The 20,310-nt window shown below is 45.2% G+C and overlaps 1 protein-coding gene across 2 annotated transcripts in view; it reads right to left on the bottom strand.

The window, feature by feature from the left end:
* The window catches only part of LOC147602580 (uncharacterized), a 108,322-nt gene that overhangs the window by 68,789 nt on the left and 19,223 nt on the right, over positions 1–20,310 (bottom strand). For both annotated transcript variants that reach the window (XM_086797863.1, XM_086797862.1), the window contains exons 2-6: positions 13,115–13,243; positions 12,747–12,923; positions 12,422–12,562; positions 12,111–12,305; positions 11,946–12,017 (exon numbers count right to left, since the gene is read on the bottom strand). In XM_086797863.1, coding sequence (XP_086653989.1) covers positions 11,946–12,017; positions 12,111–12,305; positions 12,422–12,562; positions 12,747–12,923; positions 13,115–13,126 — 597 coding nt within the window. In that variant the 5' untranslated portion in view covers positions 13,127–13,243. The remainder of the gene's footprint in view (positions 1–11,945; positions 12,018–12,110; positions 12,306–12,421; positions 12,563–12,746; positions 12,924–13,114; positions 13,244–20,310) is intronic.

Below are 20,310 nucleotides of genomic sequence, written 5' to 3'. Positions count from 1 at the left end.
CCTTTTGCCTCTTCGGTGCTTCTGGTGAAGAAGAAGGATGGATCATACCGCATGTGCATTGATTACAAGGATCTAAATAAAGCCACTATCAAGAACACGTTTCCAATCCTTAGGATAGATGACCTGTTGGATGAACTCAAGGGTGCTCAATTTTTCACGAAGATAGATTTGAGGTCGGGTTACCATCAAATCAGGGTGAAAGAAGGAGATGAGCACAAGACAGCCTTCCGCACAAAATGAGGCTTGTATGAATTCAAGGTGATGCCTTTTGGATTGACTAATGCAGCGCCACCTTCCAGGCATTGATGAACAAGATATTACAGCCACTTCTTTTCAGATGCGTGTTGGTTTTCTTTGATATCCTTATTTACAGCAAGGATAGACAAGAGCACATTAAGTATGTGAAGCAAGTGCTAGAAATTTTGAGGATGCATCAGCTTTATGCAAAAGCCAGCAAATTTTGAGGATGCATAAAGCAAGTGCGTTTGCTGGCTTTTGCATAAAGCTGATGCATCCTCAAAATTTCTAGCACTAGCTTCACATGCTTCACATGCTTCAGATAAAGCTGATGCATCAGCTTTATGCAAAAGCCAGCAAATGCACTTTTATGGAAAAGGAGGTTGAGTACCTGGGGCATATTGTGAGTAGACGTGGCATTCGGGTGGATCTTGCAAAGGTGATGGCCACAGCCACAAAATCCCACCCAGTTGAGAGGATTTTTAGGTCTTGCTTTCTTCTACAAGCGCTTTATTTGCAAATTTGCCAAGAGGGCAGCTCCTCTTACCGACCTCTTGAAGAAGGATGCTTTTGGGTGGTCAAGGGAAGCACAACGCAGTTTTGAAGACCTGAAATTTGGTCTCACTGATGCACCTGTCTTTGTATGCCCTGATTTTTTGCATCCTTTCATTGTGGAGGCAGATGCCAGTGGCAAAGGATTGGGGGCTTTTCTGAGGCAAGAACATGGGGTAATAGCCTTTGAAAGCAACAAGTTTGATGCCAAAGAACTCAATTTCCATGGTTATGATCAAGAGATGCTAGCCATCTTGCATGCTTTCAAGAAATGGCACCACTATCTGTACGGAAGTAAAATTTAGGTGAAAATTGATCATAGGACACTCAGATTCTTCCTCACTCAGCCAAGTTTATCATATAAGCAGAAGAGGTGGTTGGCTGCAGTCCAATCCTATGATTTTGACATTGAGTACAGAAAAGGGAAGGAAAATGTGGTTGCAGATGCCTTGTCTAGGATGTGGGCTTGCAATTTGTCTGCTATCTCTACAATATATTAGGAGTGGATTCATGGCATTCAGGAACAGTATATGCAGAATTCTAAAGCAGCTCTCATATTTTCAGATTTGCAGAAGCCTTCTAGTCAGGGTCATCCAGATTTCAAATTGCATAATGGGCTGTTGTGGTGCCAAGACAGGAATTATTTAGTGCCAGACTCAAAATACCGCCAACTGGTTTTGCAAGAAATGCAGTCCTCTCCCATGGCTGGACATTCAGGTATCACTAAAACATATGAAAGAATCAAGCAGAGCTTTACCTGGGAGGGCATGTGGAGAGATGTGGTTAAATACGTGGCTGAATGCTTGCCTTGCCAACAAAATAAAGTGGACAGCAAGTTACCCGTAGGCCTCTTGCAACCATTACCCATTCCAGAGGGCAAATGGGCGCACATAGCAATGGATTTCATCACAGAATTTCCTTCTACAGAGAGGGGATGGGACAGCATCTTTGTTGTGGTGGATAGAACGACAAAACAGGCCCATTTCATACCCACTAAGACTTGGTATTCAGCATGAGCCCGTTTGAGACAATGTACGGATGCAAGGTTGGGATGCCTTCTTCAATTGGTGACATGGCTGTGAAAATCTGCAAGCACGGAATGACTTGGAGAGGATAGATGCCCTTCTGCAATTGGCAAAAAGGAATATGCAGGATGCCCAAGCCAAGCAGAAGAAATATGCGGATGAACGCAGGAGATATTTGTCTTTCAAAGAGGGAGATTATGTGCATTTGCGTCTCCATACGAACCGTTATGCATCCGCAGGGTTGAGGTAGCATATTAGTTGGAGCTACCCAATACCTCCAAGATCCATGATGTTTTCCATGTGTCTTTGCTGAAACCACATGTTGGACAGCATGTCCATGTTCTTCCATAGTTGCCACCTATGGATAAAGAGGGCCACATCCTCTATGTCCCAGAGCGCATCGTGGGTTTCAAAGACCATGTACTCCGGAACAAGGCCTACGTAGAGTATCTTATCAAGTGGCGGGGACTCCCTGAGGATGAAAATCCATGGCAGCCAGAAAGCATTGTCCAGGACCACCCCTACCTCCTACCGGATTGATTAGTAGTTGCTGTTGCTGCCCTTTTGGACAGCCAAGCTGTGACATTTTGAGGGCAATTTTCTATGGGGAAAGGATGGCTGTAATGAAGGGGCAAAAGGGGCCAAGTTAGACGTCCTTTAGGTGGAAAATGTGGAGGGACTTCCGACTATATAAGTCTCTATACATCCCCTACTATGTACCTTTTGATGTGACATCTATTCCTATCTACTACCTCCTCCTTCCTCCTACGTGCTGCCTGCTCTCTCTCCCAATCTCTCTCTCCCTCTCTCTCTTTCTCTCTCTCTCCCCCGTCGGTCTTCCGAAGACTTTAATAAACTTTCTTTCTTTCTATCCCCCTTTCTCCAAATCTGTCCCTACCCCTTTTCTACACGGACATTGGGGGATGCTTTGTCCAGAAAGTGCACTATGCAGCAAGGGGATGCTTCTGGAGCATTCTCCTCTCTACTATGGGCAGCTGATGATGCATGTATTTCCTTGGTCTCCCACACGAGACTATCCATCACTGGTTAGGCATCCCTATTCGGTTTGGGTAGAGGTTGTGGACTTCCCTCAATGCTTGGAGAAACTCTTGCCGAAAATTGCAGCCTCATTGGCCAAGGTGTTGTGTCCTCCCCAACACCATGGGAATTCTAATAGAATTTGCATATCTTGGGACATGGATGACCCTATCACTCTGAATAATGTTGCAATGGGCAACGCTTTTTACAAGTTCAAATGGGATCTTTTTGCAGGTTCTTGTTTTGAATAAATAAAATTTGGCCATATGACCCCTGGCCTTGCACAAGATGCCTTTGGAAGCAATGCCTGCTTCAATGCAAAATAAGGATACCTCTAGGCCCTTTGGGCTTAAAAATAAAATGAGTCTATGCTTTGCAATCGTCGCATAGTAGAGCATTAATGCATTGCAACCAGGAGATAATGCAAGTGCAATGCACTCAACTACACCGCCAGTTTGGTCTTGCTGACCTCTGGGAAGAGACACAACCTTTGCTTCCTAGCTATACTTTTCAGCATAATACGCATCCGCATAATGAGCCTGACTGGATCGTTGGTAAATGCTTAATGCACATCAATATAGTGTATTCACTTGTAATATGTGGGCTGATTATGCCTTCCTACATTTAGATCACGCTCTTGCTTAGTTGCAGCTATCTTTTTACAATATGCAGAATGACGAATTTCCGTATAAAAGGCTGCTTATTATAAATTATAGTTATTTGTACCGAGAAGCATACAAAGATATGGTGTGTGATGCCATTGCTCCTCTTTGGGCACACTGCCACATGATGTTGACTACATGTGGATTGCCTTTGTTACCCATATGCCGCATGTTGTCAAGGCTAAAAGCACCTGTCAAGACTTGATAGAAATTAGTCAATTTTGGGACTTATCTCATGCTGAGGCTACTTGCCTAAGTCACAGATTGCCTACAATATAACGACCGTAGGAAGGTTGAGAAGAGGCAAACTTCAAATATTTTCCGGGTTAAAACTGTGGATGGTAATTGGACCAATGTTGCGCGGGCACAACTTGCTATGAGAAGTGTTAAGTCACTTTGCTAAACAGTTTGGTGATGTTGCTTCTCCGTCACATGTGATGATGTCTACACGGTAGAAACTTCTTTAGCATGTCAATCCAATCATGTTTCGTCAACAGGCTATGCAACTTGAAGTTCCTTTCAAGGATAGGAAATGTAAAGATGCCATCGGATCATGTAGCAAACAAAATCCCTACATTGGGATGGTCTTACAATGGAGTTTTTCTACTATATTGGGATGTCATTTCACCTAAGCTATTGTATATGGTTAATCATGCTTGGGAAACTCAACAAATGCCACCTAGTTGGAAGAAAGAGTTGATTAAATTATTCGCCAAGAAACATTTGTGTGAACTTTCGTAGACATATTACAAATGATATTGTCAATGCTTATGCGCGGATTGAATATGTGAATTACTGAGAAGGATGTTTTCTTATTGCAAGTGGGAGATTTCATCTTGCAGACTATGAGATCTCTGGGATTTGGGGGGAAATTCCAGCATGTCATTTATTGTTTATATCAAGACAATAAAGCTGCTGGCATTCTGGCGGGTGATACATCAAGTCCATGCTTTGTTTTATGCAATAGCTACTCATCCTATGCTTCAATATGTGGATCACTTAGTAGCTACAGGTGCTTTTTATGGACTAATAGAGATATAGGGAAGAAGGCCGTTCATTGCGCAAGCGTATGCTGATGATTCCTTTTTAATGTCCCAAAACACTGAAAAGGAGCTTTCATGCCTTATGTGTGCTTTATCTTTATATGGCTTGGCAGCTAATCTACAAGTAAATTTTCAAAAGTCTAAGCTTCTTACTCAGCATGTGAAAGGTTGGTGTCATATTTTATGGACAGGAAAGATTGTTTTACCCATGCAACTTTGATCTTGGTTATCCTTTGGGGTGGATAGTCATTCATCGCTAGCAAATGGACTAGGTGCTTGACAAGCTGAAGAATAAATTGGAATGCTCGCAGTTGGCTACCTGGTCATTACACATTTGTTTTCACATAGTCCAATCAATCCTGGACCCTAGTTGCCTAGAGAGGGACGGTTGGAGGATGCTAGTACACTGGATAAAAAGCCGAGAAAAGACTATGACGACACCGAAGTGGAAGATACTGGAGCATCTTCATCGACAAATTGGGATCGGGCCAATGTGGGTCAGTGAGAGGCGGTGCTGGATTAGGGTTGGTCACCTCCCCAACTGTGAGTCCCCCAAATGAGGAGGGCAATAGGGGGGTGGACCATAGGATAATAGAATGGGTCATGAGGTTGCCACATGGCAGCACATGGCCTGCCATGTGGGCAGCAGAGAAAGGGAGATCCCTGGCAGAGGAGAGCCTCCATGGAGGGCAGATCTAGGAGAGACATTTTCCGACGTCATCCATAGATGGAAAGGGGAGATCTGGGCAGGGTTTCCAGCAAGAGATGATTGTGTGGACAGGGCGCTGATGTCATCATGTGTACAGATTGTACGAAGGAGTTCTACAGGCCGTACGGACCTGAAACTAGGGCTGAACAGAGGCGGAACAGAAACAGCAAGAGGCGCATCAAAATAGCAGACCCTGTGGGCTAGTTTAGGGGCAGGAAAGAAGGCTGGATAAGCCTGGGCCATTGGCTGGAAGCCACGTGGCCAGGCAGCAAAGGCCTCCAACTGAAGCCCTGAAGGGCATTTATAGACCCCCCCCCATCCAGTTGACTGGGAGGGGGGATTCCAGTCGGCTGCTAGAGGCTGGCTGGTCGGCCATTTTGAAGGGGGCCCTTGGGGCCTCCAAAGGCATCACTTGGATGCAGCCCTGAGAGGAACAGAAAGGAGCAGCAGGTAGCCTTCCTTGGGCCTATATGCAGGAGGTGAAGGAGGCACAAAGAAGCTGCAGACTTAGCTAACAAAGTGCTGCCCACCTCAGCTGACTACCTGGGCAGTAAGGTGGAAGGATCATTGGAAAAAGAGTCTACATAAGCTCAGAGGATCATGCCGGCTTAGAGATCTAGAGGTGCCAGGCAGATAGGAGGAGTTTTGGTAAGATCGGAGGACCACAGTTTGGTGGGACTCTCTTTTGTATTGTGTCCAGTTTGGGACGGACAGAAATATATCATTGTTGCTTCTATATTTGTCTTGGATGCACTGTCTATTTACTGGCTTGCACACACATCTATGGTTGTGAAGTACACACAAGTTAGGAAGTTTGATTCCACAGTGAAACACTTCCGCATGTGATTTCTGGGCCCATCTATCAGCCTTCCGCTGCTGTGGGATACCCTCTGGTGGGATTTTCATTTCTAACAGCCTCACAATGATTGAGTGGGTTGGCTTTCAAAGACTATAGGTCATGATGCTCTCTTGCATGATCTGTGGGGAGAGATGCACTCTAGGTTAGCAGGGTGCTGGACCAATGCAAAGGCAAAGGCATGTCATCACCATCTTGCCAGGGTACCGGGAAGGTCAGGTGTTTGTTTCCGCTGCTGTGGGATACCCTCAGCTGCTATAGGATACCCTCAGGTGGGGTTTTCATTTCTAACAGTCTCACAATGATTGAGTGGGTTGGGTTCATTTTTATCAGCCTTCCGCTGCCGTGGAATAGCCTCTAGTGGGATTTTCATTTCTAACAGCCTCACAATGATTGAGTGGGTTGGGTTTCAAAGACTATAGGTCATGATGCTCTCTTGCATGATCTGTGGGGAGAGATGCACTCTAGGTTAGCAGGGTGTTGGACCAGTGCCAAGGCAAAGGCATGTCATCACCATCTTGCCAGGGTATGGCGCAGGTCAGGCACTTGTTTCTAGGCCAGGACAGGGGCTGGATGTGGACTGTAGTGCCACGTAAAGGCCGCCCCAAAAGCCAAGGTCAAGTTTTTGGAGTTAGTTTCACCACCCAAACTAGTCGGGTTACACCGACTAGAGTGGTCGGCGGGACCAAACCCGATCGACTTGAGTCGGATTAGGTTGACCTGCCTAGGTCGGCGAACTGCAAGGGGATCACCCTATATATAGGGCCCCTTGCCCCTCTTTCATTCTTCTTGGACTTGCACGTTTTTCTCAGCAATACATGCAAGTTTCGCCACCCAAATTGGTCGGGTTATACCACTAGACTGGTCGGGACCAAACCCGATCAACTTGAGTTGGATTAGGCTGACCTGTTGGTTGGCTAAGTAGGCCAACTGCAAGGGGATTACCCTATATATAGGGCCCCTTGCCCCTCTTTCATTCATCGTGGACTTAAAGGTTTTTCTCAACAATACATGCGAGCTTTTCCCTGATCTACGTGTGTTGACTGTCTCATCCTCCATCGCATTTTCCTTGCTCGAATTTGCTTGGTGTGCTCTCGGTTTGTTATTCGCATTCCGCTGCACTTCAAATGGTATCAGAGCAGCAAGTCGACTAGCAGTTGGGACCTAAAGAGCATTTGGAACAAGCAATGGTTCGGATTTCTTTGCTATTGTTCAAAGATAGCTATTTGTATATGCTTTGAGCTAAGGCATGGACAGTTCTGGGATATTGTTTTGGCACATATCCCACCACCCTTACTGCATCGCACACAAATGAAACCATCGTCCGTGTCTTGATCACATAGTCACATGAAAACGTGTTTCGTCCTGTCGAAATGAGACGTTCGTGATGAAACATTTCGAAACAGGACGAAACGTTGTTTCGCCCAAATCTTGAAATATTCTTTTTAATAGTTTTTTCCCCTTTTTTCAATGGTTCCATGTTCATATATCTAGATTCTAGAATCCATATGCTTTTCAATCCATAAAGATTGATTTATTAGAAGTTGAAACTAGAGAATCAAGATGGAAAGCTTGAAATAAATTTGAAGAATGTGTTGGTGTTTTAAATCTCCTTTTTAGGTGTATTGACTTATATTCCTCTCTAAACTTGAGTATAATATATCTTATTCACCACTATCCTTGAATATATTAAGTATCATTTCGAAACCTATCCGTTTCGTTTGAAAACATGAAACGAAATGAAACAAAACCTATCAAAACGACAAAACGAACTTTCTTGTGACAGTGCTTGATCGTGTACATGTAACATCCGAGCACTAAGCTTTCAGACCTGACAGAGTTTGGTGCTGGAAGGAGAGGATAGACCGAGTGCAAACAAGAGCTAGAAGAAGGCAATGTCAATTCGGGGGGGGGGGGGGGGGGGGGGGGGGGGGGGGGGGGGGGGGGGGGGAGGGGGGGGGTAGAAGGTGATTCTTTGGAGAAGGTGTTGCAAGGCATGGACAGCAAGGAACTGCTGAGAACGCGTTACAGGTGGCAAGCATTGGAGCAACCTCTTCTCCTTCCCACATTCTCTTCTAGCCTCCTCTCTTCTTTCCCAAGCTTCCTATCTCTTCTTCTTTTGTTCCCCCCTTTCACAAGAGCTACTTCTCCAACCCCTCTGAGACGGCAACTTTACTCGAGATGGCTGAGAACCAGATCAAGATCTCCATTCTACCCGCCTTTCCCATTGACCACCATCAGTTGGATGGCAGCAACTACGGGGTTTGGAGAGTGATGGTGGAGTTTGCACTTCAGTCTTATGACCTGACTAACTTCATCCTTGTGAGCGTTACCAAGCCAAATCCACTTGCAAAGAACCTTGGGATCCTTGAGCAGATGGAAGCCGAGACCTTGGCCCAGCTCTGGGATTGGGTAGATGCACACGTCCGTTCCTTAATTTTCTTGACCTCGAGTTATCAACCACGTCAATGACATGATGTATGGGAGCACTTGGCCTCCCTCTACAACGGAGTCTGCTGGATGAAGAGGGCCTCCATCGAAGTGCAAATGAGAGTGTTGAATCCCGCCAAGTCAGCCATGATGTGGGAGCACATCAACAAGCTTCAGGCACTTCAGCAAGAGGCTCTCCAGGCAGGGAAGGAGATCTCATCCGAGGACATGGCCATCACGCTGGTGTCTCATCTTTTATCCCAAAATTCAGCTTTCTATTCTTCTCTTATCACTAGTGGGAGGTTGAACGCTCTCACCTGGGAAGAGTGCTTGATCATGAGAAACACTTTCAGATTCCTCCACAAGGAGGAGTTGCAAAGGCTTTGGCTTCCCAGCAGAACCAAGGACAAAGCAAAGGTAAAGGGAACTGGAACTTCATTCTCATCCTGAAAGAAGATTGATGCAGAAAGAGAGGCCTTGAAGGCAGAACGTACATGCAACCATTGTGGCCAGAAGGGCCAATACTAGAGGAATTTCCCTGAGTAAAATCAAGGCCAGGGTATCGGTACCTCTGCTGTAGCTATCATCACCGCCTTTGTTCATTTGCGGGTCCTAGATTCTTCATCTTCTTCGAGAGGAGAGGGGCTTGCCCTCAAAGTTGGTGAGACTAGGGGGTGGATCCTTGGTAGTGGTGCATCTCGGCACATGATGCCATTCCTAGTAGAATTCCAAGGCTTGCACTTGATGCCAGGCGATGGGTTCCTCAGCAACAGTGCCACAATTCCAGTTTGTGGAGAGGGAGGGCTCGAGACCATTCCGAATGGCAAAGGGGGAAGCAATCCTCCAAGCTCCAATGTGTTGTTTATACAATCACTGGGCTTTCAACTGTTGTGCCAGACTAGCAAATGGGTACAGCTCGATGGGCATTCCGTGGCCATCTTGGACGTTGTCACAGGATAGGTGGTTTGGGCGGGAGAGTGGATCATGGTGTTTACAAACTCTCTATTCCAACTTCTTTAATAACAATGGACAAGAAGGTGATGAGTGAAAGTTGGCTGCAGATACACCGCAGCAAGCTATTCGGTACCAGATGGGGGATGGCTTGCCAGCTGATGGCAGTATGCAGAGACACTGTTGTACCTGCAGATGTGGGCAGAGGCATATGGAGTCGAGTACAAGGCAGGCTTCCAATTTCGCGACCACAAGAGTTAGTTCCCACTAACTCGGATGGACCTATGCAGATAACCAGCTCGTGAGTAGAGATCCTATACATGAGCCGCTATATACTTTTGGGTTATCAAATTGCTAGCGAGGGGATCCGAGCACTAGTTATACCATGGATGGTCCTTGTGAGCAGATTGCTTCCCCATTGTACTGAAACATGTGCAAGTTCATCAATTTGGTTGTGGCATACCAAATTGGCCCTAATACTTCCAGAGGGGGTGTCGAGCTTGTTTGTGCACATGCCTTGGCACATAGCATTGCGGTTCTTGTGGCAGCAGCAACATACGAAAAATCATGGCAAACACGGAGCATGGGGCTCCGCATCCAAGGTGGTCTGGATGAGGCAGCTACGCGTCTAAATGGGGTTTTTCCTGATGGACTCACGACCATTCGTTTCGGCGGTATGCCAAATTGGCAAAAGGGCACAATTTGATGACCATTCTATGGCCATCCAAAACGTTGTCACAAGACAAGTGGTTTAGGATGGGAGACATGCTTACAAACTCTCCATTCCATCTTCTCTCACCATTGGATAGGACGGTGATGAGTGGAAGTTGGTTGCAGATACACCATGGCAAGCTATTCGAGCCAGATAGTGGATGGCTTGCTAGTTGATGGAGCAAGGACACTGTTGTACTTGCACATGTGGGCAGATGCATATAGAGTTCAGTACGAGGCAGGCTTCCAAGAAGACTTCATGACCACGGGAGTTAGCCCTTGCTGACTCAAGTGGACCTATGCAAACCACCAACTCGGGAGAAGTGATTCGGCAGATCCAAAGGGGGCGTCGTGTTTCGTAGAGCAACGGTTTGTACATGAGCTGCTAGACGCTTTTGGGTTAGCAGATTGCCACTGAGGGGATAGCACTAGTTGTACCATGGATGGTCCTTGTGAGCAGATCGCTTCCCCATTGTACAAGACACGTGCAAGTTCATCAATTTGGCTGTGGCATACCAAATTGGCCCTAAGGCTTCCAAATGGGGTGTTGAGCTCATTCGTGCAGATGCCTTGGTACCCAAGATTGCGGTTCTTGTGGCACCAGCAGCATACGAAGGATTGTACGCCAATGGAATGATGCAGAGTGGGGAGAAGCTAGACTCAAGGAGATTGACACCAAGATTGGGAGCATGTGGCTCGGCATCCAAGGTGGTCTACTTGAGGAGCGTACGCAACAGGATGGGGTTTTTGCTGACTGAACCCACAAGTATTCAATTCGCTGGTCTTCTTCAGCACCGATGAACCACGTAGCAAAGCTATTTACCAAGCCGCCTCCACAACAGCTGCTTGGAGAGCTTTCCAGCTCTCTTGTGTTGATCCAACATGCAGCTGAGAGGCCTATATGTACAATATGACGCATTTTTCTTGCTATTTGAGTTTGCTTGGTGTGCTCTCAGTTTGCTGTTCACATTCCGCTGCACTTTCTTGACTTAGCTTATGCTTCTTTTGATCCACCTGTTTTTGAGCTCCTCACTTGGGTTCTCTTCGGGGAAATGTCATGATATGTTGATCCCCCTTGCATGATCCCCAATACCCTCATCTTCAAGGGATGAAAAGCAGTCGTATGCATCACACTACCACACCCCAAGTGCCATTTATTGAACATCTCCCAAAGCCCTTCCATCTACCATACTTCCATTTGACAAACATCCTCAAGGCGCTCACGAGGTGGATGGCCAGATGAACAGAAAGGAGGCATGGAGAACTCTTTGATCATGGCACAGGATTTCATGCCTCCCTTGTGTGAAAGCAGTGGATTTACAAATAAGGCAGCACAGCACCATCCATCACCATTGGAGGCCAAAGCCAGCATTGATCCATGGAGTTATCCCATATAGTTGACTGCTTTCAAATTGTCTTGGGTTTTTGCTCCCATCCAATCTGGTTTGACTCTATAGACTTTTTCTTTTAGCATCTACGAGTATGATTCTTTGCAGGGCCTCGGTGAGAGAAAATTCGTGGATGATTTGACTTAAACAAAGATTTGTTGGAACACCCTCTTATTAGAGGCATGAGCCAAGTGACATTGATATCTTTTGATATTAAGTAGCTAATAGCTTTCTATTAATTGTTGTACCACAGAAACCTCTAAAAGTTTTTAATGAAGTCACCACAACATTCACAACACACGAAATGAAAAACAAGCTAGATTCAAGCAACGTAGAGACATACCACATCCAAGTGTAGCTTCTCGGGTGTATCATCTAGAACTGTTTCATTCTCTTCTACCGCGATCAGCAGAGGCTGTGTCATTGCCACAACACACTTTGGCATCAATTCAAGGTAATTCAATTTCCAGAGAGCATGCCTCCAAACAAGGTAAGTTTGAATGCATACCTTATGTTTGCTATTGTTAAAAGCAAGAGTTCCAGAACCTCCACAAGCATTGATAAGAACAACCACACAATCTATATCATTTGTCCATATCGAACCTTGGAATGAGATGCCTTGTCCCACCATTTTATTTCTAACAATATATTGAGGAGCTCTGCTAAGGCCAGCAAGTACAGAAGGCAAGAATGTGTAGCCAATCTGTTAAAGGAACACAGCGATGAAGACCAACAAAAAAAAGTCTTAATCCAATGCTTTGCACAGTCTTCTGTTCTTGATTGATACATACATAGTAGTACATAGAAAAATAAAAATACCTCTTCCGCAGCTGATCGTGGAGAAACAGTTGGATCTAAAGGTAAGGGAGAAAGAGCAGGTGCATGTGCACAGGGGATTTGAAACCGTTCCACAACCATGTGACTAATAATTGCCTCAACGCCCGCCAAGGCATCAACTCCCTGATTTACAAAATTAGAATTTAGACTGCAAAACAAGATACTGCATTTAAAATATAGAGAACAAATATATAAACACTCTCATCATAAATATCATTTTAAAACTGCTCTGTGAAAAAAATCATCCTCTAATTACAGTTAACAAGACTTTAAAACCTGTGAAAAAGTGTTAAAACTGCAAACCTACCTGACCCTGCCGATAGTCACTAATTTCCTCTACGCTATCATCCGGGAATCGAGCAACCACCGCAATTGCATTTACATTTGTTTGTTTCACCAAGGTGTCCACAGCTCTCATCAAAGAATCTGATTGAAGCAGCCTGCCTGTTGACTGACCCGTTTCTCTATCTATCCATTTCTCCACCTGCATACAACACTCTAAATCAATGAATACAGAACTATAATCAAAAGCTGGTTAACAAGCCACATTTTATAACAACTGAGGTATTCAAGTCGCATGGAAAACTCCTTTCTGAGCTGCTTGCCAAGTAAGATACATAAACAGGAGTTTCAGCAGGTACAACATTTACTGTTATCTAAAACAATAAAGCATACCCCCAATGGCATATCGGTGACAATGTGTTCCACAATCGTTACACCTAGGGATGCATGAGCTGCATCAGCGACTTGAAGATGCCGTAATTGCAAATCCCTTTCAATCCCCGAGTCTAAAACAAGTCCAATCTGCATGGCACGAATACATCCAAGAGTCAGAAAGTTTATAAGATTGGTTACCTGCTGTATTCCCCCTTTCTTTGATATCCTAGTGAATGGAGCGGAAAGAAAGCACGTGTGAACAGGCACGTAATCAACATACGGGAATGGGGATCGCTCAATTATTATTCCTACTACAGGGCTGAAAGTCATATCTTTCTAGAAAAATGTTGCATCCCATGGCTCCTCATTTCCTCAAAATCTTTACTTGGGATCACACATAATATTTTGTCTTTCTTTTGAACCAAAAACCAGGATACATTCCGAAGTTATCAAGGGGGTGTAGTCTCCAATAGTTACCAGGGAACGGGAACGTTCCAGAAATTTGAATGTCAGAACGGGAACGTTCCGGGAAGGGGGAACGGGAACCGGAACGCCATGTCATACACGACACGTAACCATATGACATAAAACTATGCTAGAAAACAAAAGAAACTAACGTTTTACAGCTTTAACCTTTCTATATAAGCTCTAAAATAGCCATTTGAAACTTTCAAAGAGCAAAACCAACCACCAAAAAAAAGGGGGGGACGTTTAGTTCCGGCTTGCTTTCTAAAATGGCATTCCAGACATTCCGGATGTCGGAATGCCATGCCCTGGTAACTATGATAGTCTCTTCCCTAAAAATTCAAGGTGACGTTATAGACAAATGCTTTAATGCTGAGGGAGGTAATTTCACAAAATGCTCCATAATTTGGAGTCCTGTAGAGTTTTGATAAGCTTTGAAAAAGATTTAGAACTAAGCTGTCCACTAGGGCACTGTGTAGACCAATCACTTACAGGCTGCCACACAAAGTTGTTGGCACACTGCCAATAAGCAGCTAGAAGGAGCCAATTTGGGGGATTATATAAAAACTGGATACCTCTATCCATGAGACACTACGAGATGCCTAGAGGCTGGATCTTATGAGAGCATTGTGATGCCTAGAAGACTTTGAAGAGCCCTCCTAACCATCTCCTAGAGATTGCGGAGAATTTGGAGTGAAATGGCTACCAATGTGGCTAAGAGCTAGCTTTAATGAGCGCCCACCACCAAAGCGACCCAGATATGCCAGGTAGTTATAGTGATGCTAAATATGGTCTCCCAATTGTCATCCTCAAGGAGCAGAGCTCTCCAATAGGGTATCCGAATAACCAGAGAGAACTCGGATCTGCTCAGCAAGCCACCTTGGATGAAATGAGACCAAGAACTACCGCCTATCACTTTGAAGTGGTAAACCTACTCCAACTCAAAGAGCCACACAACCATCCTCCAAGTCACAACCCTAGGACTCCTTGATAGCTACACAGAACTATGAAAGCATCTAACTCGTTGTGTTCATAGTCACATGAAAACCCGTTTCGTCCTCTTCGAAACCTCGAAACGGGAAACAAACGAATAGGACAAAACGCTCTCAACGAAACCTTTGTTTCACCCAAATCAAAATAAACATTTTTGCCCCATTTTTTCTAGAATCCAAGGTGTTTATGTTTTGAATTTCCTTTTAGTATCTTGACTTATATTTCTCTTTGTTCACTCTAACTTAAATATAACATATCTTTTTGTCCTATAAGGGTATATATTAAGTATCAATTCAAAACTTATCCATTTCGTACGAAAAGCCGAAACGAAATGTCGAAATGACGAAACAACGAAACAGATGAAACGTTTCTTGTGACTATGGTTGTGTTCCTTGCCATCTCCAAAGGCAATGTTGAGTGCAACGGTTGCAGAATCAAACATGCCTCATCTACTCAAGACGTAGCCAATAGGAAGCTGTGACCAGCCTTAAAAAGTAAACACTTGATAATTGGACCACAAGTGCAACTTAAATTTGGAGGATATTTGGTGAGGGACTTCGTCATGAAGTGTAATGAAGGCCAAAAATTGGTCAAGTTGTTAAGGGTTAGGATTATTAGTTCTTGGGGATCTTTGCAAGATAAAGAGGTCAAAGGGAATAAGGAGGTACCATATAAGTACCCTCCCCTCATGTGCAATGTACTTTTGATGTGACATGTAATCCTATCTACTCTCCCTCCTCCTTCCCCCTACTTGTAGCCTACACGCTCAGTCTCCCAATCTCTCTCTCTCTCTACCACCATTATTCCGATAGACAAAGCAGGGAACCCCATGGATACTAGGAACTACCATACTCTTAGCGTCAATACTAGAGAGGGAGATCAGCGGCTACACAGAGGCACATGGGTAGCAGGCTCTAAGACAAGCAGGATTCCAGAGACAGCACTCCACCCTAGACCACATCTTCACCCTGCGGGATATCATTGAGGAGGCAAAGTCGAGATCCCAGAAAGTCTACGCCTGCTTTATAGACTTTCGGAAGGCCTTTGACATTGTCCCACGATCTCATACGATCAGGAGACTTCAAGAGAGGTAGATTCCAGAGGTCATGATCTAGGGCGTGATGAGCCTATAAGAGTCCGTCAGAGGGAGAGTTTGTGGCCCAGGAGGCCTATCAGATTGGGTTGAGAGCATGATCAGAGTGAAACAAGGATGCCCTTTCACTGACTCTCTTTGGGTTCTACATTGATGAGATCACATCCTTTATTGATCGTCTAGGAGGTAGGTTATGATCTTCAATAGCTCACGTGCAGCACTCTATCGACATAGCTTCACTTACCGAGGTGAGACTGGAGATAGTGCAATCTTACACATACTTCGGGGCAGTCTTCACAGGGCCAATTTTCAGATGATCAATGTAGCAAGGGCACGACTCACACAAGGACAGGGAGCTTTGGCCTAACTAGAGAGTCAGTGCTTTCTGACATACTTCCAGGATGCCATGTATGCAGTACCCTTTAAGGGAGGTGATCTCTCGGCAACAAATTGGAGGAGATTTGAGCAGGCTACAGGTGATTATGGAATCTAGGATGATTCGGAGTAAGCCATCAGTCCCCCATCAGATAGTACAGGAAGAGTTCACCATATCACCAATTGAGATTGATGCCATCTTTTAGACAGTGACATTCCTTCACAAAGTTTGGGCCTTACCTAACCAAAGACTACCAAGGCTAGCACTAGAGTCATCTAGATGTTTAGCAGAGCGAGGTCAACACAGCATGGTAGGCACGTGTATCCCCATGGTTGCCAATCTGGGTATTCAGATGGACCACCTTCCCGCTTTCAGTACAGCATGGATGCATGTTACGCTCTAGCTGAGGTAGCATGACATCGGAAGAATCAGTCAGCATTTCCCTTAAAGGATCTATGTTTGTAATATATCTGTTTGCGCTTCATGTAAATGATCAGGAGGGAATGATGTCAAGGTCCTCGGTGAGGGCAGATAGCACCAGACTAGGTGGATCTAAGGCTAAGGGCCTAATGCATGAAATGTGCCTAGGGGCAAATGAATTAAAGTATCCCAAGAGGGGCGTAAATGATGCATTAGGAAAGGCCCTACAAATGTAACATGTGGCATCTAGATCCATCTAGGGAGATGGGGCTTGTTGGAGTGAGTAGGAGGAGAGAGAATGAGCCTTTACGTGAATTCAGAATTCGATCTCTCTGCTTCTTACGCTTCAGCAAGGATTTGGCTGGGAGGAATTTCTATGGTGCTACTCCCGTGATCTACAGTAGATAGCAGGGTGGTTTACGTAGAGTTAGAAGAGTTCGTTTCATTTGGTATCAGAGCACTAGGTGAGGAGACTCGGGGATGACGAGCGACGAGAGTGAATGATCCTGCGTTGCATGCGAAGAAGCGAGCGAGGAGGTCGTTTGATAGCGGTGTACACAGCGCAGGAGATAGTTGAGCCGTTGCACTGGTTGCGTGTACTTTCAAGCAGACCGTATATGCAGCGGGAAATTTACGTAAGCGAAAGGTTCGTAGGTGTGGCTTTGGTAGTAATTTGAACTTGAGCGGGAATTCGTTCACAGTAGCGTGACGAGGTCGAAGGCGCAGTCGAGGCAGCGTCCAAGGGATCACGTTACCTGGGGTTCATAGCAGAGCGGAAGATTGATGATCGCGATTTCGTAGAATCACGACTCTTAACTATGTGCTGGCTCCACAACTCAATCACATGCTATCTGAAGGGCCAGCAATTACCAGCGGAAGACAGCGAACAGATTGCTGTGGCTTTGCATCGCGGGAGCGTGGACATATGATTCGGAAGTACTTGCATGCAATTGACGAGATCACAGACCAGGGGGCTCTCGACATATTTTTTCCTCTTTGTTCTGTCATTACTTCTTTTTTTCTTTTTCTTTTTTTTAAACGGACTAGACTTTCGTTGATTGCCAGCCCGTATGAAGCTATTGATGCCATAGCACACTTGGGATTTTGCTTCTCCAAAATTCTGTGGGAGATTGTGTTTGTGTATATGCCTTTGTACTTGAGTCAGGTTTGATTTGCAGGAACTTCCCTAGTATAGGGAAAAGCGGGATTTTGGATAGATGCCTGTGTTAAATGCCTAGTTAGTGTGCATGTGGGATTGCAGTATTCCCTAGCATAGGGAATTGTATCAGAGTGCAAGTACACAGAATTGTGTCAGTTTGTAATTACAGTTTTTAGCGGTGTTTTTTTTTTTAAAAAAACACCCATTGACCAGAATGGAGGCAGAAGAAGGAGCTTCCAGGATGGACCCTGTAGAGTCAGGAGTCCAGCCAACCCAGCAGGTGTCGCGCCCCGTAGTTCACACTTTATCTGGCAGGATTGCATTATTAGAGGATGCCTTGCAACAGATATTAGCGCAACAGTTACAAGCAAATGCAGGGCAGTCTGAACTCAGGAGAATGGTACACAGTATGTCTGCCAGACCTTCTCGAGAGGAGAAAGGAAAGTCTCCGATGGAACCGGAGTCTAGTGTTCATACGGTCGAGCCTAGGAGGGCTAAAGTGCCTAATATTGCCAATTATAGGCCGGAAAAGTATTCTGGTCGGATGTCAGACCGTAGTTCTGATATCATTGAGACTTGGTTACACAAATGGGACGAGGCGTTCGCCATTTGTGAAATCAGAAATGATATGAAGAAAATCCGCGAGGCCACCCACATGTTTAGTGAGGCAGCGGATCGGTGGTGGATTAAACAACAGAAAGATGGTATAGCATCCACTACCTGGGAGGGGTTTAAAAGGGAATTTAGAAAACACTTCTTACCTCCTGACGAAGCATCCCGAGCTTGGGATCAGTATCGAAACCTTCGTCAGAGAAATTTGTCGATGGCAGAATACACTGATAAGTTTCGAGACAGTGTAATGAAGGTTGATGAACTCCTACCTCAATCAATCCAAGTGAAAGATTTCATCTTTGGATTGAATGATCGGATAAAAATGGAAGTTCGGGCTAAGTATGCGAACACGTTAGATGATGCAATTGCAATAGCCCTGTACTATGAAGATGCCAAGGGCAGCAGACCAAGTGGGTTTGTGCAATTCGGAACCCAGTATGGGTACCAGAAGAAATCTGGGTTTAAGAAGAAGTGGATTAGTAAAGGGAGTGTTTCTCAGCCGAGTGGTCAAGCCAAGCAGGCGAAACCAGCTGAAACTCATAGATCAAGTACCACCATTGGATTGAAAAGAAAAGTAACACCAATGGCAGCCCGGGCTTGGTCAAAGTCTTCTTTGAACCCAGAGCAAAGAGAAAAAGCGAGGAGAGAAGGCTTGTGCTTCGGATGCCTTCAGCCTCATCAGTGGAAAGATTGTCCACGAAACAAGGATCGTTGGATGGCTGAGATGGTAGTCTCAAAATGCAACGTGGAAATGGAGGGAAGTCCCAGAGCGGAACAGATGCAGATTCAGCTAGCGGGATCTTCTCAGAGGTCAGTACCTTTTTTGTTATGTGTGTCTGTTGCTAAGCTAGTAACTAGTGCACCCGATAACATCCTGTCTAAGCCCACAGCAACGGGGTGTACAACCTTCAATGATACGGAGTTAATTAAGATGAAAGGGCAAGTGGCCAATCATGATGTCATTGTGTTGTTTGACTCAGCGTCAACCCACAATGTAATTAACTCCAAGCTCGTGAAGAGGCTGAAGTTAAAAACTAGTCCATCTGACTATGCGTATACAGTCACGATGGCAGATGGAAGTTCAACTGAAGTATGGGACCAAAGGGTTACCCAGTTGGAGCTTCGGATTCAGGACTATGCTGAGAAGCTTGATTTTGAAATGACTAAGCTTACTCATGCAGATATAGCCCTGGGTAAGGCTTGGCATTCTAGGAAGAATCCAGCCATTGATTGGAAGGGAATGATGTCAAGGTCCTAGGTGAGGGCAGATAGCACCAGACTAGGTGGATCTAAGGCTAAGGGCCTAATGCATGAAATGTGCCTAGGGGCAAATTAAAGTATCCCAAGAGGGGCGTAAATGATGCATTAGGAAAGGCCCTACAAATGTAACATGTGGCATCTAGATCCATCTAGGGAGATGGGGCTTGTTGGAGTGAGTAGGAGGAGAGAGAATGAGCCTTTACGTGAATTCAGAATTCGATCTCTCTGCTTCTTACACTTCAGCAAGGATTTGGCTGGGAGGAATTTCTATGGTGCTACTCCCGTGATCTACAGTAGATAGCAGGGTGGTTTACGTAGAGTTAGAAGAGTTCATTTCAATGCACCACCCAAGTTGATCCCATGACATGGGATTAACCTTATCATACGGTTAGATCTCCTCCTACTCCATACATCTCGGACTTTTGGGAGGGAGGGGGGACCAGGAGTTCCCCACCAAGATCCAATTCTATCATGACTACTTCTTGAGACTTTTGGAGGATGGACTCATCATTAGATCCCAGTACCTAGAGGACAAAGGAGTCTCACATGCACAGAGGATTGCCATTGGACAAATGCAGGTCTCGTCCCCACATCAGATGAGGATTGAGATGGGGAGAGTTGCAAGCATCCCATAGCACAGCGGATCTATAGGTTATGCACACGGCACGAGAACATTGTTCCAAAGTTCTGCCCTTGCATTTACAGCACTCCTATGAGGTGCCATTGTTCTCATTATGGCTGCTATGTCTAGAAGGCAAAGCTCCCAGGTATGCTCACCTAGTGAGCAGCAGTGACGGGCATTAGGTATGGTAAAGTTGTGGCCACATCCCCCACTA

This window comes from Cibotium barometz, unplaced genomic scaffold (assembly GCF_041138505.1).
Source record: "Cibotium barometz isolate CiBa-2024 unplaced genomic scaffold, ASM4113850v1 ctg453, whole genome shotgun sequence".
Lineage (NCBI taxonomy): Eukaryota > Viridiplantae > Streptophyta > Polypodiopsida > Cyatheales > Cibotiaceae > Cibotium > Cibotium barometz.
The sequence above is the reverse complement of the archived record's forward strand: the minus strand, read 5'-3'. Positions and strand labels throughout refer to the sequence as shown.